Below are 22,193 nucleotides of genomic sequence, written 5' to 3'. Positions count from 1 at the left end.
ATCAGAAAATAATGGTTTATCTTCTATAATATATTCTAATTCTAAAGTAGAACTCTACTCGTGTATACTAAGGTATATCTAAAAAAGAAGAGTAGAACAGAGTAGAGTAGAGCCACTTAGGTGCCTGGTCTTGAGAACCAGGGATGGTAGGTTACATGTCAGAGCACAAACCAAGCATGAAGTCAAAGGAATTGTCTGTAGAGCTCCAAGACAGGATTGTCTTGAGGTACAAATCTGCTGCTTTGAAGGTCCCAATGAGCACAGTGGCCTCCATCATCCATAAATGGATGAATTTTAGATCCACCAGGACTCTTCCTAGAGCTGGCATCCTGTCTAAACTGAGTAATTGGTTGAGAAGGGACTTGGTCAGGGAGGTGATCAAGAACCCAATGGTCACTCTGTCAGAGCTCCAGCATTCCTCTCTGGAGAGAGGAGAACATTCCAGAAGGACAATCATCTCTGCAGCAATCCACCAATCAGGCCTCTATGGTAGAGTGGCCAGACAGAACTCACTCCTTAGTAAAAGGCACATGGCAGCCCTCCTCGAGTTTGCCGAAAGGCACCTGAAGGACTCTCAGACCATGAGAAACAAAATTCTGTGGTCTGATGAGACAAAGATTGAACTCTTTGGCATGAATGCCAGGTGTCATGTTTGGAGGAAACCAGGCACCATCCCTATAGTGAAGCAGGTGGTGGCAGCATCATGCTGTGGGGATGTTTTTCAGCTGCAGGAACTGGGAAACTGGATTGAGGGAAAGATGAATGCACCAATGTACAGAGACATACAGGCTGAAAACCTGCTCCAGAGCGCTCTTGACCTCAGACTGGGGTAACAATTCATCTTTCAGCAGGAGAGTGACCCTAAGCACACAGCCAAGATATCAAAGGAGTGGCTTCAGGATGACTCTGAATGTCCTTGAGTGGCCCAGCCAGAGCCCAGACTTGGATCCGATTGAACATCTCTGGAGAGATCTGAAAATGGCTGTGCACCAACGCTCCCCTTCCAAGATGATGGAGCTTGAGAGGTGCTGCAAAGAGGAATGGGCAAAACTGCCAAAGATAGGTGCGCCAAGCTTGTGGCATCATATTCAAGAAGACCTGAGGCTCCAATTGCTGCCAAAGGTGCATCAGCAAAGTATTGAGCAAAGGGTGTACATGTGATTTCTTAGTTTTTTAATTTTAATAAATTTGCAAACATTAAAAAAAACAACCTTTTTTATGTTGCTATTATGGAGTGTTGTGAGAAGAATTTTGAGGGAAAAAATGAAAATACTCCATTTTGGAACAAGGCTCTAAAATACTGTAACAAAATAGGGAAAAAGTGAAGCACTGTGAATACTTTCGGGATGCACTGTATATGCCCTCTTAATTTGGAGACATGCAAGATGATAACAGTTATTGTTTTTGAATTATCTTGTTACACTGGTGGCAATAGACTGATTCATTTCCAGGATACGTCTCAGCTTTTCCCAAGACTTCGGTGTTCCAACACCACTTGTAACCATCTGTTGGTGGGGAAAATAATCTATTGTTTTTATTTTCTTCCTTCCTTCCTTCCTCTGCCTTGATTAGTTGATCAACTTGTGCCATCTGGGAGCCTCTCCTCAATATAAGGAGGAGGCATGGAGAAAGGGGAACAGTTTGTTTTATATTTTTGTTTGAGTTTTATCACGTGATTGATTTATTTTACGCTCTGTGTTGCCAGTGCGTGACCGTGTCAGGACAAAGATGGAGAGAGACATCCTGGTGGAGGTCAACCACCCCTTCATCGTCAAACTACACTATGGTTAGTCAACCATTCACAGACCTCCTCGGCAAATCACCAACCCTGTGTCGACCAATCATGACTCATTAAATCCCCTTCCTCTCATCCTTCTCTCAACTTGTAGTGAAAGTGTCCAACAAACAGATGTGCTCAGATCTTATCTTAAATTGCTTTCATGTCTTGGTCCCTTTCTTCCTTCCTCAGCATTTCAGACAGAGGGGAAGCTGTACCTCATTCTGGACTTCCTGAGAGGAGGAGATCTCTTTACCCGTCTCTCCAAAGAGGTAACACCTTGTCATCCCTAATTGTATAGAATGTTTCTACAAAGATGAGTTGGGCATGTAGGATTTGGCTCAGTTTCTCCAATGAAAGATGTTTCAGGAGATAAACTCAGTAATATACATTGAGAAGAAAATAACTAGTTAAAAAAAATAAATAAATCTCAGTTTTTCACTTAAAGGAACTGTATTAAACTAGAAGCTATTGTGTCCTCGGAAACTTGGTTTTGTAATTTGTGACTCGGAAGGAGAAATACTAGCAATACATGTACTTGTTAAATGTACGGTAGTTACGCAGTTGAATCCAAAAGAGAATCTGTTCTTTTTCTCATTATGCTCACAGTTTGAGCAGGTTTTTTTTTTTTCTCTCATACTTTCAACAATATAATTAGGATTAATGGAGTCAGTCACAGAGTCCATGAGTTGTTGTTGTTCATTCGGCTGCTCCCGGTTTTTGTTCGGGGTCGCCACAGCGGATACAACCAGATCCGCATTGGTAATTCACTTGGTGAGAATCACACCAACAGCACCAAAAGTGGTCTAAATCCATGACATATTTCTAACTTTGATACTAAGGTTTTTATAAAACAGATACTTTTCTCTAGATAATCAGTGTGACTATATTACTGACCTGTGACAAACGTGTGTGTGTGTGTGTGTGTGTGTGTGTGTGTGTGTGTGTGTGTGTGTGTGTGTGTGTGTGTGTGTGTGTGTGTGTGTGTGTGTGTGTGTGTGTGTGTGTGTGTGTGTGTGTGTGTGTGTGTGTGTGTGTGGTGATGTCTAGGTAATGTTCACAGAGGAGGATGTTAAGTTCTACTTGGCAGAGCTTGCTCTTGCCCTTGATCACCTTCATGGCCTGGGCATCATATACAGAGATCTGAAGCCAGAGAAGTAAGTGCACACACACGCACACATACAGTGTCACACTGTGTTATAAATCTCTGCCTACAGGCATTTTTTTTTTTTTTTTTTTTTTTTTTGTGAATGTGAAAAGCATTTCTGTTATTTCAGCATTTTGCTGGATGAGGAAGGCCACATCAAGCTTACCGGTGCGTAATGTTATACTTGTGTGTGTGTGTGTGGATAGCTCAATTGCAGAGTTTAGCTGCTGCATGCCACTGAAAGACTTTTATGTTTAAACTTTGCAGACCTTTGTTAGTTGTTTCTATCTCTGTGTGTGTTTGTTCAGACATTTCTTGTTGCTAGGTCAGTGTGTGACAGCATTGTAAAGCTGGCACAACTCATTTCGTCTTTTGTGTGTGTGCGCTCAGACTTTGGCCTCAGTAAGGAGTCAATAGATCATGAGAACAAGGCTTACTCCTTCTGTGGGACAGTGGAGTACATGGCTCCTGAGGTGGTCAACAGGCGGGGACACACACACAGCGCTGACTGGTGGTCGTATGGTGTGCTGATGGTGAGTAGACACTGCTTATGTCGTGGTCATTGATGAGGGAGGAAATTTGTAATGTTCCCCCCTACTGTTTTGGGTTCAGAGCTGACCTTCATGATTAGCTGCAATTTGTACTAGTACAGATACTTTATTGTTACTGCAACGAGTACAACAAAAGGTAAAGTGCAAGCCTTTCAGTGCAAATATAAACATGAGTAAACCACGCAGACTTAAAAGGTCTGGGGAAGAAAGTTAATAAACAAAATTTAACAATGGAAAAGGAGTGTTCAGAGCGCAAATTAAAAAAAGAAAAAAATTATAAGTATATTGTAGCAAAAAAGAGATTTTATATATTTTATATATATATATATATATATATATATATATATACACACACAAGGTCTGTGTTGAAAAGTATCCGACCTTTTTATTTTTTCAAAAAAACACGGAGGTGTTTTTCCTGTCGCGGCGCACACAGGTTCGCCGAGTCGTCATGGAAACGACTGCGAATTTGTGCGCACGTCTTTCATTACAAAATGTCCTTAAACAGTGGAATGTCCGCATAAAGTCCTCATGCCGGCCTGTTCTGAATCTTCTCTGTTCTCTCACGACGTCCTGGGTGAATTAAGCCTTAAATTAGGATGTTTTCAGGTCGAAACAGGCCGACGACGGCGCCTGGAAGCGCTGCGCGACGTCCCGCTCCGTGGGAAGTCCTTACAGCGACAGAAACACCCCATAATCTCTCATCAGCCATTAAACTTTTCACCAAAAACCAGCTTAATTTCTCGAATAGTGTCCACTCGGATATCCCTCACAGGTCTAGAAAAAATGTTGATAAAGCAACGCGCGCCGTCCGCAGCGGCTATTCAGACAAAGAGATTCCGACGGGCGGGGTGGAGCACTCCTCACTCAAGGCCTGCCCACAGGCGAATGACGTCACCGACACGCGTGAAAAAACTCACGCATGCGCACGAGGGTTCAAGCTTGTCTGACGTAAAAACATATGAATCAAATCCATTTATTTTTTGAAAAAAATAAAAAGGACCGCTTTTTTCATCACAGACCTCATATATGTGAAATCATCTCCATCTTTCATTTGTCACTTTATTCATCCTAAATACCACACTGGTGGCAGCTGTTGTCATTAACTTCTTGCTTCTTTATTAAATGAGGTTTCTCAACATGATGCAGCACTAACTCTTGGCAGCCAAAAGCCATGATTGCCAAGCATGCACAAATTGTGTAAGTTGCTAAATTCTATGGATTTCATTTTATTTTCCTTCGGCTACATTGTTTTTTATGATACACCAATCTAAGCAACCAGGACGTATATATGTATGTATGGATTGTGTTGGGTTTTGAACGGCTTGTAATTAACACCTTTTACTGTACTTTTTCTGAGTGGGAAAGACATTCCACACAGATATTATACAAACAATTTTTCGTAAAAAAAAAAAATCAGCTATTGAAAAAAGTCACGACTGTCATGTTCAAAGTCACTTTTCTGCTCTACACTTTTACTAAACTCACCCACTATAAATTATACCAAAGGAAAAACTGGTGGTCATATTCTTAGGCTTATATATTATGAAGGGTTTGACAGGATGTGTGCTTTGGAGCTGCTGCTGACAGCGACAGAGTCAGTTTAAAAATATATATGACATAATGTGTGCTGTGCAGACCGTATGCCCACAGACATACAGAATAAATGCCCATTATTAAATATGGTCAGAGGTCACACAAGAAACATTTGTAGAAAAAAAAATTGCATAAGATAAAGTGTAGTATAAAACATATACGAGGTCTGTTAGAAAAGTATCCGACCTTTTTATTTTTTCAAAAACCATATGGATTTGAATCACGTGTGATTGCATCAGCCAAGCTTGAACCTTCGTGCGCATGCGTGAGTTTTTTCACGCCTGTCGGTTGCGTCATTCGCCTGTGAGCAGGCTTTGTGTGAGCACTGGTCCACCCCTCTCGTCGTTTTTTTTATTGGGAATAAATGTCTGAACGATTTGGAGCTTTGCTGCATCAATTTTGCGGAACTCCTCCGCACGTCTGTCTCAATGTGCCGAAAAAGTGCTGATGTCCACGTCTTTTCACAATTCCTGTGCTAGTCAGACGACATACCGGATCAAGACAGCGTCCAGTTTAGAAATGAACAGCACATTCCACTGTTACAGGAGTTTTTGTCATGGAAAGAGGAGCGGAATTCTGTGCGTCGCGGTGGAGCCGCATGGCGCAAAGCAACGCCGTGATGAAGCCTCACAGGACATGTTGGGGCATGTCCAGCTCATGCTCAATTTCTTGGATAATCACACGACTGAAAAGCAACCCACAGCCGTCTGAAATCCACCTGAAAGCCGTCCTGTGAGACCAACACGGAGGTGGTTTTGTGCTGCGTAATGAACGGCTCCGTGGCGCGTCCCTCCGCTTTTCTTTCCATGAAAAAAACTCATGTAACAGTGGAATGTGCCGAAAAAGTGCTGATGTCCACGCCTTCTGCCTTTTTGTGAAAGTCAGACGACGTCCCGGATCAACAAAGCCTTCACGTTGGAAATGATCTGGTTGTTTGAGCGGGGTTTGAGCCTGTCGATCAGCGCTCGGAGCACGGCACGCTCTCAGCAGTTGTGGGCGGTCTTTACACCGTCTGGATCACTCTTTAATCTGTGTAATCTCCATAAAATCGTCCCTGAAAGCCATATTAATTTTCCGAACGGTGTCCACCTGGAGGTCTCTCACAGTTTCTGGAAAAAAATTGATGCAGCAAAGCTCCAAATTGTTCAGACATTTATTCGCAATAAAAAAATGACAAGAGGGGTGGACCAGTGCTCACACAAAGCCTGCTCACAGGCGAATGATGCAACCGACAGGCGTGAAAAAACTCACGCATGCGCACGAAGGTTCAAGCTTGGCTGACGCAATCACACGTGATTCAAATCCATATGGTTTTTGAAAAAAAATAAAAAGGTCAGATACTTATCTAACAGACCTCGTATACAGCTAAAACACAGGCAACCCTACAAGACTGCTGCCTTGATGCACGGTAGCCTCGCACTTACCTGCAAAAAAAAAAAAAAAAAAAAAAAGACGACAAAAAACTTTCCTGCTGCTTCATTCCTGCTCTGCGGTATGACATGTGACCAGTTATAGGACTGTATTTGTTACGGGTGTCAGACATGGCGCCACGATATGACGCAACACTGACAATTCATGCTTTCATTCATTCATTTCCACACTGTCAAATTGTCCACCGTATGTATATTAATTCCTCTAGTCGGCTCAATAACTCGCTCCTGTTTCCAACACTAACCCACACGCAATGCAGTGCCGCATTTTACAATTAACAACCAATAAGCAGATTTTTGTCCTTTATTACATGAACAATAAATGATGGCAGTCGAAAATGGAGTGCCCGGACTACATCACATTCACACGTCTACTTCAGCGAGCTTCTGATAATAAAGCATGTGCTCGAGTAGTAATGCAGTCTCCTTAAGGGGTTATTCATTCATTTATACCTGCTTATTCCAGTTAAGGATAGCAGGGGTACTGGAGCCTATCCCAGCTGTCAGTAAGCAAGTGACGGGGTACACCTTGGACAGGCTGCCAGTCTACCTCAGGGCCACATACAGATAGACAAACAAATTCACACCCTCACTTTAAATGCCAGTTGAAAGTTTCCAGTTCACCTACCTGGAATGTCTTTGAAAGTGGGAGGAAGTCAGAGCACCCGGAGGGGCCCATTCAAACACAGGGAGACAGTGCAAACTCCACACAGAAAGGACCAGGTGGGAAGTGAGCACAAGACCTTCTGGCTGTGAGGCAGTGCTGCTAACCACTAAGCCACCGTACTGCCCACATAAGGGCTTATTTGATGCTAATTGTTGATTGTGTTTGTGATAATAAAAAGCACAAAACATTTCTAACAATATCATGTTTTCTACTGGTTATCAATAAAGTGGCCCTGAAGTGCTTTTGATTTATTTATCTAACAATGATAATGTCTTTTTAATATCTTGGGATTATAGGGGTGTCGGAAAAAATTGATTCATGTCCGAATCGCGATTCTTATTTATTCCGATTCTGAATCGATCCAAAATGTCCAAGAATCGATTTTTAAAAAGCTTTTTTTTTAACATGTTCTTGCTTACTCGCTGCGTGTACTGTTTGTCAGGCAACGGCTTCCTTACTACAGCGTCCCCGCGAGGGGAGGGTCTGGCATGCTTCATACATTCATGAGCTGCAGCTTAGCATGGCGGACGAAGAGCTAATTCAACCAGCACCGTCTTTGCTGAAGGCAAATGTTTGTGCACATTTTGGATTTTATTATTTGCTGCGTAAGAAGGAGCTTGACATGACTTATGAGTGTGCAAAATGAAAGTCAAGTACTTCAGAAACACTTCAAATCTGCAAGCCCACATGCTATGCCATCACCCGGAGCTAAAAGAGGGGAGCAGCGGTATCTGCCGACTACTCACCAGCGCTTCGCTAAACTGCCAGCCAGCTCTGAACGAGCAAAGCAGATAAGTAAATTTACATCTAGAATCACTTCATTAACCTTGTAAAGCTGCATTTTCTTAAACATAAACATTTTTTAAGTAATATAACTATTTCTCATAGTTCTTTGAATCGAAAATCGATTCTGAATCGAATCGTCACCCCAAGATTCAGAATCGAATTGAGTCGTGAGTTGTTGTACGATTCACATCCCTATTGGATTACATATGTGGTTTGCTTCCTCCTGGGTTGGCTATTATACAAGCAACAATGAGCCACATTAGAATCTCCGGGGGCATTATCCTTCCTTTCAATCGTATTTTCATGTGAAGAAATGTTCAAAATCCAGCAGATTCACCTGAGCTTTACATGTATTGCACATGGGCCAACCTGTTCAATAAAGACATTCCACAATACTGAGAATTAATTTTCACACATCGCATTGGCTGTGCCACATATTAATCAAAGTCTCATAGTTACTGCAACTGGCTTCCTGCGTTTGGTGGTACTTTGGCAGGAGTTTTTGTTTTTTCCATGTCTGTTTTTCCTTCTGCCTCATATTGCGTGTTTTGTCTGCACAAATTTGTTTTCTCGCCAGAAAACTAAATTCACAATCTGTATAGCAACACACCACACTGTGGTGCACTTGTGTTTTAAAAAGAATGACAAATGACAGTCTAACTGGTTTATTTCACACCATATTCAAAACACCCCCTTGATTCCTTTACACCCTGCACTCTAGGTTGCTATTAAATTCCATGCATTGCCCCAAATGCATTTTTGTTATGCACTATAAAGCTGTGTGCCATAGTCAAGATAGGGCCCAGTGAGACAAAGCTGAACAACATTTGCACCCTTCTCTCACCCCTCCTGTAGGACCAGTTTTGGAAACTAACATCTAAACACATTTACAACCACTAGCTACTAGGACTAACACGGTGAAATGGATAAATGTGGTTTCTAAAATGGAAGTGTTATCGATCTGTGTATCCATTTACCTGTATGCTCAAAAATGCAAGAAAAGTCACAAAAACAATTTTACATCTTCAGGGATAGAAGACTGTGTACTAAATAGGTAGCATGGACAAGTGGATAGCAGTACATTTCAAGAGAAAGAAAAACCCTGAATTGCATATTTTCCATTTCATTGTTTTACTTTTAAGTCAGCCTTTGCAGGAAGGTTTCAGATGGTGTTAAAGTATCAAATTCTGACCGTAAACAACATTGCTCTGTCTCCCAATCAGTTTGAGATGCTGACGGGAACGCTGCCGTTTCAAGGCAAGGACCGGAAAGAGACCATGACCATGATCCTAAAGTAAGATCATTTATACTGTCTGCAAACTGCTGTCCAATCACCACTGGAACAGATTCTATTACATCCAAGGCCAGCTGCTGTGGCATGAGACTCCCTCCATCCATCCAGTCAGCTCAGGGGAAAATGAAAGATTTAGAGGCAGTAAAGTGCAGCACTCAGGAGAAGGATGATGATGATGATGAGTGGATGGATAGAAGCAAAGGATGAATGAGACAAATGGACCAAAGTGTACTGGTTGCTATTCATGGCAGTGAGGCAGGAGACAAGTGAAAAAAAGATTAGGAGCGATTCAAAGGGAAGGATGAGAGGTGAAACAAATAGTCTAATAAGTTCACCACAAGAAATAATAACTTCTCCTGCTTCCGCTATCATCTCATGGTCTGTCTATGAAAAATATACTGTTCAGATGTTCTGCAGAATGCTGATTTTGTGTTTCTGTGAGGGAGAGAGAAGCATTACAGTCTAACCTTTCAGATACTTGGACATACAATACAGATATTGGTGATAACATCAGTTATTCTGTTTCTCCTATAAAGTCTTTGGTTTAGGTTTTGTATTCCTCTCTCAATCTTCTTTATTTTTCCAGAGCCAAATTGGGAATGCCACAGTTTTTGAGTCCAGAAGCACAGAGTCTCCTCAGGAACCTTTTTAAACGCAACCCTTCCAACAGATTAGGTAAAGATTTCATCCACATCTGTTTTTATGTTTAAATGTGAAAAATGATCTGTTTCATCAGCATGGAAACTAAGACATTTGTGCAAAATCATTGACTTAATCTATTGTACCTTGTCTTACGAGAACATTAGGCACTGCTTTTCTTTAATGGCTTTTGTGCACTTGATAAATGAGGTAACATAATGAGAAGCCATAAAGAGAGGAAATTCTAGCTTCGTTGAATTGTTCTCAAAGGACCCCATGAACACTTTCACACAAGCAGGCTGTTTAAGTGGACGATTAAAAAATAAATAAAATTCAAGGCCACAGGGGTGCACCTCCAGTGTGCATTATGCTATAATTTGAGCTAAGTATGTCACTCTGTTTGTTCCTGTACTACTCCCAGGCCCCCAGAAGTGACCTTTTAAAGGATTTGTCATTGGGGTCATTGGGCAAAATTTAGATTTGGACTCCATTGTCCGCCAAATGTGGTACACATAATGTAGATGGTTTCTGGTTATTAGAGTCAAATGTCACATTACCACAGCCCTTACTGTCTTCATGCCCATGTGTACCATTACTTAGTTACAAAAGTGATGTCCAGCACAAATGTTTTAATTTTAAGTTTTCAATTTATTTTCATTTATATAGCACTAAATCACAACAAAGTTGCCTCAAGGCGCTTCAGACAAGTAAGGTCTAACCTTACCAAATGTGGGCATTTAAACACATTCAAGTCAAGTGGTTAAAGTGGTGGGTTTGTGAGCAGAGGGTCCTTGGTTTAAATCTCCATCAGACTGGAAAATCACTGAGGGCCATTGGGACCTTAATCCCAGTGTGCAGTTGAACACCTTGCATGACAGCACTCTGACATTGGTGTGTGTGTGTGAGAGAAAGTGGGTGAATGTATCACTGCAAGGCGCTTTCACCATCAAAATGCTATATAAATGTATTCAATTTAGCATACGTTTTCACAACACAAAGGTGCAAATATACTAATAAATAATCTACAAGTAGCGTGTTGTGCGTGGGGATTCACTGGCCCTCGATTAAGTAGTGTTTATAAAATAAGTACCTGACATTTTTAAAGGGTGGTAATATATTATGTAGTTTCTATAATGATTTTAACTGAAACTTCAGGAAATTAAAATGAGTTAGTTTTGTGAATAATTGTATTTATTATTTCACACATTTAGTTGATGTCATGTTTTACAACTGGCATGGTTGAAATATTTCCTTTGTTCAGAGTTTGTCTGGTTAACACGGACTGATTAATGGTGATTATCAACTTCCATTGTTCACTGATGTTACATAATATCCCTAATTTCGCCAAAGATATTAGTCCTGTCAACTTTACGTTTTTGTGGCGTTCATTCTTGACCCAAAATAGATAAGCATGGCAAATGGCAGGTCTCCCTAGTTTCTCCATGATCGAAGTTACACACGTACAGAAGCCACTTCACTTTTAATATAAAGATGATGATTTGCCGCCCCCTGCTGGAATGGCGTGTGAGTCCAGAATTTAATTACCAACGTTCATTGCTTCTTGTTGTTACCTAATATCCCAAATTTCTCCCAAAATGTTAGTCCTATCAACGTTTGGTTTTCACAGTGTTCATCCTTGACCCAAAATAGATAAGCATACCAAACAGCAAATGTCAGCTGTCCCTCAGTTTATCCACGATCAAAGGTACGCTCACACACACAGAGGCCACTTTACTATTAATATATAGATATGTGCAGTGAAATGTAAAGTGGCATATCAGTACTTTTTAAAAAGATGGTCATAACTGCTTAGTTCTCATAATATGTTTGAAAATGGTTGCAAGCTCCCTGAAACTTGGTGTAATTATAATTTTGACTGAACTGAGCCTTTAGGTTATGCTGCCATCTCTTGTTGAGTTTGCTGTACTGACAGCTGCTCCTGTTCTGTGTTGATTTGTAGGAGCAGGACCAGATGGTGTGGAGGAAATCAAGAGGCATCACTTTTTTAGCACAATCGACTGGAACGTCAGTGTCTTCTTTTGGAAAACTGTACTGTTGTATTAACTTTTTAAAATATTTACAGCTCCTTTCTGGTCCAGATTTGGACTGGATCAATGTAACTGAAATTTGGTTTAGCGTGGACACCTTCCACAGTGACTTGATAAATCATGAGGTCCGATGAATCAGTTCAGTTTGATATAAGTCCAGTAAATCTGATGCAGCCACAAACGTATTTAGAAAATTGCCAAAATTAACAAGATTTAGTCACCAAAAGCTGTTGATATGAGAATGTGTGGGATCGAAGCTGAAAACAGGAGAAAGTGGGCAGGCATGAGTCTGTGCAAAAATTATTTTATTTTTTAATTTTAAAAAGGGTAAACAATTATCTTTAAGTGACAACGTTTGAGACATATGCAGTTGATGTAAAAACTATGAAATTCTGCATTACTTTGTCATCATCCCCGAAAGTTGCATCTCTTTCTCAGCTTTTGAGGATAATTACACACTGTGGAGTACATTATTAACTGTATTTGTGTGAAAAACCAGCCATGTGCCCTCAACCATTCTCTGCTTTTTGTTGACATTTGTGATGTTGTATTGCATTAGACTTTCTTTTGACATTTTTCATACATTCTTGTTTCCAATTTCTCTTTCTTTAGAAACTGTTCCGTAGAGAGATACAGCCTCCTTTCAAACCAGCTGCAGGACGACCCGACGACACTTTCTATTTTGATCCAGAGTTCACGGCTAAAACACCCAGAGGTACAAACAGCCAGCAGCACAGTTACGTCCTCAGTGAAATCAGATTTTTAAAGTTCTCTCTCTCTCTCTCTCTCTCTCTCTCTCTCTCGCTCTCTCTCTGGCTCTCGCTCTCTCTCTCTCTCCCTCTCTCTGTGTGTGTGTGTGTGTGTTGCAGACTCTCCAGGGGTGCCCCCCAGTGCAAATGCCCATCAGCTCTTCAGAGGATTCAGTTTTGTGGCCATAACAGAGGAAGACGCACAGCCAATACCCAATACTATTGTACAGGTATACACACACAACCATTTACGGTAAAAAAAAAAAAAAAGTCATTAAAAAAACCTTAACCGAAGGAGAAAAAAATAACCTGCCACATAGGCACGTAATGTAAATCCTACAAAAATGTTGAAATATTTTGTAATATAAAAAATAATAATGATTCCCAAGTATGCCAAAGTAATAATTAATTGCAATGTGTTTTGTTTTGCAGCAGCTGCACAGAAGTACATCCCAGTTCTCAGACACCTATGAGATCAAAGAGGACATTGGTGTCGGCTCATATTCCATCTGTAAACGCTGTGTGCACAAAGGAACTGGCATGGAGTACGCAGTCAAGGTACAACGTGATTACTACAAGATTCCGTCCACAGTGCTCTGCCAGCATTGAGCTATTCCTCACATTGAACACTGGGTGTTTGGGTTCCAGATCATCAGTAAGGCAAAGAGAGACCCGACGGAAGAGGTGGAGATCCTGCTGAGATACGGCCAGCACCCCAACATCATCACACTCAAGGACGTGAGTCATGCTCCGCCGATTTTACTCGGGATGTAAAATTTATGAAAAATAAATAACGAACCGTTAAGGGTATCTGGCTCGTTCAGGAGACATTTGTTGGTTAGTTCTCCATTTTGGTTTTGTAACCAACAATGTAAAGGGATTCTGTTCATTTCTGAAAATCAGAATTACTGATTAAGAATAAAATGTAATAATTAACATACTAACTAGCATAATTAGCATAACTCTGCCAAGGCCCTTCAATAATATGGATCCATGTATCATTTCACGAGAAACTCATATAAATTATTTTGAGAGTTGATGATTCCTGCGTCAAGACCTTCACCACACCCCTCCTTCGGATGTCATGAGAGTTAGTACATTTTAAATGAATCCTGGTGAGAATCCTTAAACTGCTAGACGTAGCTGAAAACATAAAAGTAAAGTCTTACTTTTAGTTCTTCTGGGTGACCACAGCACATACGGTATGGAGCTGTTGATTTGGAACAGGTTTTACACCAGATATGCTTTCATGATTATTCCTGGAGTTTGTCAACTTTCCCAGGCAGCATTTAAGACCTGTGACAGCTGCACTTTTTGGCTTCATCACTGATTACTTTTTTCTGCATAACAGTGCTTGTTGTCCCATTTATCTTTTGCAGTACTTTGTGTTTTAATTAACTGTTTTCCAGTCGAGTCTGAGTCAATGCAGGTGACTCAGTGGGAGTTGGTGTTTGTTGCTGTAGGTCTATGACGATGGCCGGTCAGTCTTCCTGGTGACAGAGCTGATGAAGGGAGGTGAGTTGTTGGACAAAATCCTCCGTCAGAAGTTCTTCTCTGAGCGAGAGGCCAGTGCTGTTCTCTACACCATCACCAGGACTGTGGAATACCTTCACGTTCAGGGGGTAGGTTTCGCCATCTGTCTGCTGAAAGTTCAACTGTGCGCTAAAATTTCACGAGCTGTCAATGTGGCACGAGGGATGACTCTGTCGTTCTCTGAATCTTTTTCCCCATGTTGATGTTTTAGTTCAGGGACATTTCTAAACTCAGTCACAATCGTGAATTTGTGGTTCCTCAACACCTGCTGTACAAACTGAGTTACAGCCCTGATTGGGGGCCCATCACCGACGATAAAAAAAAAAGAAGTGATGATGTCTGAGGATCAGAGATAAAGGTTTCCTGGGTATTCCCAGATTTCCATTTTTGTTGTTGTTTTTTGTGGATTTATGTGTTTTACCAGAAAATAGAAACCGGTCCTCCATTTCCGATATTGGTGTAATGGATCACAGCTGATCTGTGATAGGTGCGGCCCGCCCCTTATGGTTCACACGCAGGTGAACCTGGGATTACTTACATGGTTGGGGTGTGATTTTGTGTCATGATGAGTTGTTTTTTAATAGTGATAACTGCGTTAATTTTGATGCAGTCACAGTAAAATTGCACTGAGTGGACGGGCTGCAGCTGCGCGTGCATGTCATTCAGTCATGAACGCAGCCTGTGGGGCTGCAGAGTGCAGTTTTTCCACATTGATTTCCACAAAAGCCACACTGATAAATCCGCTGTGCATCCTGTTGACAAATAGATAAAATCACAAATCGAATCCAACAAGAATCAGCCTGTTAAAGGTGTTTTTTGATTAGTTCGTTAAACTTGATTTGTTTAAAAAAAAAAGTGTGCGCTTCTTCACGCTTTGCCTACAAGGTGCAGTGAGCAGCCAGTGTTTGATAGCAGACAGCTGTGTTTTTTATTGTTGTTATTATTATTATTTATAATAAATAGGGCACATCTGTCTCACTGTTTAACAGCACGGAATCACAAAGCAAAGCAAATAACAGCGATTAAACACAGTCAGCGCACATGCTTTCTGTTCATATGTCTCTTCTGCAGCTCACACACAGACTGAGATCAGTGTACCAGTACCTCAACTGGTATTTTACGGTCTGTGTTTTTAGATAGTTCTCTTCTTCATTCTCTTCCATGACACCCCTACTATAGACTAACCTCCCTGTGCAGCAGGAGCTACTTTTTGTTCAACCAAAATTAAATCACACCAAGAGCAGTCAGTATATGATGTACTGTACTGTTTTATGTAAAAAAAAAAAATTTAAAAAAAAAACTGATATGACATGCTTCATCAAGAAAAAAGTAATTTTCTAATAAGGATTAAAGATAATACAGTAAAACCCATCTAAACTGTTATCCTATAAACCAGTGCCCCCCCACCAAAAAAAAAAAAAAAAATTGATCCACCCTGCCTCCACTGTGCATGCGTCATTTGGGACCACAGCAGCTCACCTGAGTCTGACTCTCTTCACCCAAAGCGATCAAAGCGACTAATGTGTGTTTTTTTTTTTAACCATCAGATGACAAAGTAAAACCTCTTAAATCATTCTAAAGTCAGTTTTAAGCAGAAACGAGGTGATAATGGGTGAGTCGCTACTGACGCTTTGAAATGACGGCGGTGCAGTGAATGCACCAGCAGCTGCTCTGGCTGTGGCGCTCTAATCTCTTCCTCCATCCTTTTTTGTGAAATAATGCTGAATTTATGTGGAAATGATTGTTGTACAAAAGCTTCAGATATCTGTAGCTGAGATAGATGATGACTGGAGTGCAGTTTTAAGCAGAAACAAGGTAATAATCGGTGAACTGCAGTTGATGCACAGAAATGACACATGCAGAGTGAAGGCAGGGTGGACCAATTTTTATAGAGGACCGTTCGATCTGTGACACCGGATATTTGCACTTGCCGGACAAATCAAAAGTCCCAATCTTTCTGCGCCCTGCCCACTGCTGGAAGCTCCTGTTTGCTACGTATGTTGCAGCAGTGAAGCAGATGAGAGGCATTAAGCTCAACTCTACCGCAGCAAAAGGAGCCTGACCGCCAGGTTGCCACAAAAAAAAAAAGAAAAGTCATTATTCCTTAACAGCATATAGCAGTCCCCCCGTGAAGCAGAAGTCTTGGAAAATAAAGCAGTTTTGATTTATAAATCAAATTAATCCGGATAGAATAACTCCATTAATGACAATTCTGTCATTTGTACAAAGTTAAAATATAACACATATCTTTTAATTTTACATAATGCGCTAATTCTGAAGTTTTGTAGCAAACACACACAGATGCCAAAAATTGATTATGGGTAAAATGAGCCTCCGCTAACACTGATTGGTTGACTCATTCATTCTGTCTAAAAACCAACACATTAATGTGATGTGTATGTTGGTGTTTTAAATGTGCTTTTGTAAGATATGCCATTTTATTCATATGTAAAAAAAAAAAAAAAAAAAGCCATTTACAAAAGCCAAAAGTCAAGATGTGATTAGACAACCGTATGATATAACCGGGGTCAAAATTCATAGAACACTGCCATCTACTGGTACCCAGACACTTAGACCATAACCCATAATCCTTTGTGCGCCAGAGAGTTGCTGCAGTTTAAACAGCACAGAGAGAATCCACGACGACTATTGTAAATGAACATTATACAATCAAAATGTACATTTTTATTTCTTTTCATCAGCTGCAGCAAGAGGCTGCAACAACTCTCTGGCGCGCAAAGGATTATGGGATATCTCAATACTTAGGGTGAATACTGCCATGAACGCTGCTGGCCAGGAGATGGCAGTAGAGACCGTGAAAACTTGCCAAAAGAAATATTCCAAATAAATAATTTGTGACTGCTACATTTAATCTGCGTGGAATTTAATAAACACAAACTGAATTTCAATCAATCAATCAATTTTATTTATATAGCGCCAAATCACAACAAACAGTTGCCCCAAGGCGCTTTATATTGTAAGGCAAGGCCATACAATAATTACGTAAAAACCCCAATGGTCAAAACGACCCCCTGTGAGCAAGCACTTGGCGACAGTGGGAAGGAAAAACTCCCTTTTAACAGGAAGAAACCTCCAGCAGAACCAGGCTCAGGGAGGGGCAGTCTTCTGCTGGGACTGGTTGGGGCTGAGGGAGAGAACCAGGAAAAAGACATGCTGTGGAGGGGAGTAGAGATCAATCACTAATGATTAAATGCAGAGTGGTGCATACAGAGCAAAAAGAGAAAGAAACACTCAGTGCATCATGGGAACCCCCAGCAGTCTAAGTCTATAGCAGCATAACTAAGGGATGGTTCAGGGTCACCTGATCCAGCCCTAACTATAAGCTTTAGCAAAAAGGAAAGTTTTAAGCCTAATCTTAAAAGTAGAGAGGGTGTCTGTCTCCCTGATCCGAATTGGGAGCTGGTTCCACAGGAGAGGAGCCTGAAAGCTTAAGGCTCTGCCTCCCATTCTACTCTTACAAACCCTAGGAACTACAAGTAAGCCTGCAGTCTGAGAGCGAAGCGCTCTATTGGGGTGATATGGTACTATGAGGTCCCTAAGATAAGATGGGACCTGATTATTCAAAACCTTGTAAGTAAGAAGAAGAATTTTACATTCTATTCTAGAATTAACAGGAAGCCAATGAAGAGAGGCCAATATGGGTGAGATATGCTTTCTCCTTCTAGTCCCCGTCAGTACTCTAGCTGCAGCATTTTGAATTAACTGAAGGCTTTTCAGGGAACTTTTAGTACAACCTGATAATAATGAATTACAATAGTCCAGCCTAGAGGAAATAAATGCATGAATTAGTTTTTCAGCATCACTCTGAGACAAGACCTTTCTAATTTTAGAGATATTGCGTAAATGCAAATAAACAGTCTTACATATTTGTTTAATATGCGCTTTGAATGACATATCCTGATCAAAAATGACTCCAAGATTTCTCACAGTATTACTAGAGCTCAGGGTAATGCCATCCAGAGTAAGGATGTGGTTAGACACCATGTTTCTAAGATTTGTGGGGCCAAGTACAATAACTTCAGCTTTATCTGAGTTTAAAAGCAGGAAATTAGAGGTCATCCATGTCCTTATGTCTGTAAGACAATCCTGCAGTTTAGCTAATTGGTGTGTGTCCTCTGGCTTCATGGATAGATAAAGCTGGGTATCATCTGCGTAACAATGAAAATTTAAGCAATGCCGTCTAATAATACTGCCTAAGGGAAGCATGTATAAAGTGAATAAAATTGGTCCTAGCACAGAACCTTGTGGAACTCCATAATTAACCTTAGTCTGTGAAGAAGATTCCCCATTTACATGAACAAATTGTAATCTATTAGATAAATATGATTCAAACCACTGCAGCGCAGTGCCTTTAATACCTATGGCATGCTCTAATCTCTGCAATAAAATTTTATGGTCAACAGTATAAAAAGCAGCACTGAGGTCTAACAGAACAAGCACAGAGATGAGTCCACTGTCTGAGGCCATAAGAAGATCATTTGTAACCTTCACTAATGCTGTTTCTGTACTATGATGAATTCTAAAACCTGACTGAAACTCTTCAAATAGACCATTCCTCTGCAGATGATCAGTTAGCTGTTTTACAACTACCCTTTCAAGAATTTTTGAGAGACATATTTTTTCAGACATATATATTACTCTGGAACAAAGATGACAAAGTGTTGTAAAGGACAATAAGCAGGACGTTAAAGAGCAAACAGGAAGGGATTGCAGCTCACAGTGATTCCAATTGAAAATAACAGAGAAGCAACCTGAGCTTCTTCTGGCATTTTTACATAAAACAAACACAATAACAACATCTATAAACCCACAGAATATATTTACGAGAGTTTTAGGCACAATATACAAAGAGTTTAATGCTGTTGTCCGTGTGGACCCTGATCAGACCGTTGCAAATGCATTTCCCCTGTCATGAACTTTTACCTATAATGCACTGCCGAGGCATGTCCACACTAAAACCTTCAGAATTAGTGCAATACTTTAAAACTAAAACATATAAGCTGATATTTTCACTTTATAAAACTTCAGACATGACATTAATTTAAATAACATGTCTGAAATGAGTTTGGTTAAAATTTTAATCATAAGTTAAAACTGTATGCCTCTGGATGACTTGGGTGATATTGCCGGCAAGTTAGTATGGTGTCAAGAGAAATGTTTCGGGGTTTTTTTTTCCTCTTGTTTTCTTCTGTGACCAGTTCTTCTCTGACTGCAGAGGATAGAGTGGTTTCTCCTGAAACCAGCTCTCCTCTGTTTGCAAAGAATAGAACTGTACAACTGCTACAAAACATTTAACAGGTCGGCACTAACATCTTTGATATCAGACTTCACAAATGTTTTTAACTGTCAAGCTTTATTCACTACGCCTGCAAAAATATGTTGGTCTAAAAATTATCGGACAAAAATTTATCGGAAGATAATTGGTCCGCTGGTAGTTTTCAGAGTTGTGTGAAAGGCTAATCTGATAATGAAAACATTAGCTTCGATAATTAACAGATTAGCAGAACTGTGCCCACCACTGGGTGTGACAAACCAAAGACAACCGCTTTAGATCAGAGCCCTCTGTGTGGCTGTGAACCTTCTCCATAACCTCTACACCTACTAAACAACGGAGAACGCAAGGGCTGTGATTTGTCACTTTTCCAGTTTCATTCCTTCCTCTCCCGTTATATTTTCAGTTTTTGCAGTACGCACGCCAATTACATTTTGATCATAGGAAATATGTAAGCTTAATTGGTGCTAGGGATTCCCTTGTAGATCATTTGGGGTCTAACGGAATAAAATTTATCATTAGTTCTAATTACCATTAATAAGCATTAGTTACTTATTTAATTAACTAATGATCCCATGGGCAATCGATCTGCTCTGTGTGAGCCTGATCCCGTCAGATCTCAGAAGCTAAGCAGTGTGGGGTCTGGTTAGTACTTGGATGGGAGACCTCTTTGGAACATCAGCAGCCGTGTGTGTTCCTCCAGGTTACACTGGAGTTGTGTCAGGAAGGGCATCCGGTGTAAAACTTGTGCCAAATACCAATGCGGATCTGGCTGTATCCACTGTGGTGACCCCGAACAAAAAAACGGGAGCAGCCTTATGGAAAACCAAAAAATGCTCCCATGGAGTTGGGGCGCTAATTCAAGTTCAGGTTTTTTTTTTCCAGGCCTCACTTTTATCACTGGGTGATTTTTATTCACACTTGACAATAAGCGCACTGTATATCAAACACCTGGGCGTGATTTGTTTTTTGCAGGTGGTGCATAGAGACCTGAAGCCCAGCAACATCCTTTATGTGGACGAGAGTGGCAACGCCGAGTCCATCAGGATTTGTGACTTTGGATTTGCCAAACAGCTGAGGGCGGAGAACGGCCTTCTCATGACACCATGTTATACAGCCAACTTTGTTGCCCCAGAGGTATCTCAGCATCTCAGAGACCAGACATCAATAGTCACAGCTTCATTTCATGGTAGACTGTCAGACAGCATTGGTGTCCGCAGAAACTGGTGGGGGGCAGTGAAAATCTTGGGGTAGCGCACAGAAAAGGCTGTACAGCACAGAAGGATTTCAGGGTGTACAAGTTAATACAAATGTAAGGACACAATATTATAATGTATTATCCATTGCATGTTTACTTGTTTGGGTCATCTCATGTGAATGTAAAAATACAATACTCGCATCAAATAAGCAAATGACTCATTAATTAGTCCATCACATTCCAATTAGCATGCATCATCACAAATAAATTAAGGCTGTGGGTTGCTTAACTGTCAACAGCTGTTTTTTTTTATGTCCAGGACATCATATATTAAGTGGTAGCTTTCATGCCTTGAATAGAAACTGGAAAATTCTACAAGTGGCTGTAATTCTGGGTGTATCTGTATTTCATAAAATGAAAATAATGAATTACTAGCGTGTTGCCCATAGGGATCCATGGGTTCTAGATTGGTGTTTCTATGAGTTGGAATGGAGTATGATTCCAGAATGTTTTTAGAACCTTAGACCTGAACAGTTTTTAGAAGAACTGAACCCTTTTATTTCCTGTTAATTACATAATTTTTAATGCTAATTTACTGTCTTAATGTATTTCTAAATAGTTTAGGTTCTTGTTATCATATACACACTATTATTATAATTATCATTATTATTATTGTTATTTTATTTTTACTTCTATTTCTTTTGATTTTTAAATGGATCACAATGGAAATGTTTTCATGTTCTTGTGTCATCCATGTGTCCATGTATTTTTAACGTATTTACAGTTATGTACTTACATTGAACTCACTAAACAAAATCAGGCACGCACTCACGCTTTTAATATATAGACAATTTACCGCCCCCTGCTGGGTTGGCATGTGAGTCCAGAATGTAAATATCAATGTCCATTGTTCAGTGCTGTCAGTTAATATATGTTGCATCTCTAAAATTATTAGTCCTATCAACTTTCGATTTTGGCCCCATCCATCCTTGACCCAAAATACATAATCATACCAAACACCAACTGTCAGCTCTCCCCAGTTTTGCCGTAATCGAAGCCACACACGTGCACATACACAGAGGCCACTTACTTATTATAATATGGATGTGTCTGACATAAAGTTCTGCTGCAACTACAAAAATGCATTTCATCAGATTTCCTATATTTATTTATTTATTTGTTGTCATTTCTCAGTTTGCATGTGGGTGAGCTATGATTAAAGCATGGTGGGTATGGCCTCTCCTGGTCACCCCTTGGAAATGCCCTTGACAGACAGCCCATTGTTAAAAAGAAACTCGTATCAAATGTGTGCTCAGGTTTATCAGGTAGACCAAAGCTTAGATTCAATATGGTCGAATTTTTGTTGGACCACACACACAAACAATGCTTCACTCAATTTGGATGTAATTACTCTCAAATTATAGTCCTACCATCGACATTAATGCTTGTCTGATTGTCCGGGACACGTGTAAAATGTGATCGGCT

General features: G+C 40.5%; 1 protein-coding gene across 5 annotated transcripts in view; it reads left to right on the top strand.

The window, feature by feature from the left end:
- Nucleotides 1-22,193, top strand: part of LOC117508307 (ribosomal protein S6 kinase alpha-3) — a 166,082-nt gene that overhangs the window by 136,840 nt on the left and 7,049 nt on the right. For 4 of the 5 annotated variants that reach the window (XM_034168034.1, XM_034168025.1, XM_034168053.1 and 1 more), the window contains 14 exons: nucleotides 1,706-1,786; nucleotides 1,970-2,049; nucleotides 2,828-2,934; nucleotides 3,055-3,092; nucleotides 3,315-3,457; nucleotides 9,178-9,248; nucleotides 9,835-9,923; nucleotides 11,848-11,912; nucleotides 12,548-12,650; nucleotides 12,805-12,914; nucleotides 13,117-13,242; nucleotides 13,333-13,422; nucleotides 14,148-14,306; nucleotides 20,486-20,647. In XM_034168034.1, the coding sequence (XP_034023925.1) occupies nucleotides 1,706-1,786; nucleotides 1,970-2,049; nucleotides 2,828-2,934; nucleotides 3,055-3,092; nucleotides 3,315-3,457; nucleotides 9,178-9,248; nucleotides 9,835-9,923; nucleotides 11,848-11,912; nucleotides 12,548-12,650; nucleotides 12,805-12,914; nucleotides 13,117-13,242; nucleotides 13,333-13,422; nucleotides 14,148-14,306; nucleotides 20,486-20,647 (1,424 nt within the window). The remainder of the gene's footprint in view (nucleotides 1-1,705; nucleotides 1,787-1,969; nucleotides 2,050-2,827; nucleotides 2,935-3,054; nucleotides 3,093-3,314; nucleotides 3,458-9,177; nucleotides 9,249-9,834; nucleotides 9,924-11,847; nucleotides 11,913-12,547; nucleotides 12,651-12,804; nucleotides 12,915-13,116; nucleotides 13,243-13,332; nucleotides 13,423-14,147; nucleotides 14,307-20,485; nucleotides 20,648-22,193) is intronic. The other variant, XM_034168045.1, reaches the window with a different exon arrangement.

This window comes from Thalassophryne amazonica, chromosome 1 (genome assembly GCF_902500255.1).
Source record: "Thalassophryne amazonica chromosome 1, fThaAma1.1, whole genome shotgun sequence".
NCBI classification, from domain to species: domain Eukaryota; kingdom Metazoa; phylum Chordata; class Actinopteri; order Batrachoidiformes; family Batrachoididae; genus Thalassophryne; species Thalassophryne amazonica.
Note: the sequence above shows the minus strand (reverse complement) of the source record. Positions and strands in the feature narration are given on the sequence as shown.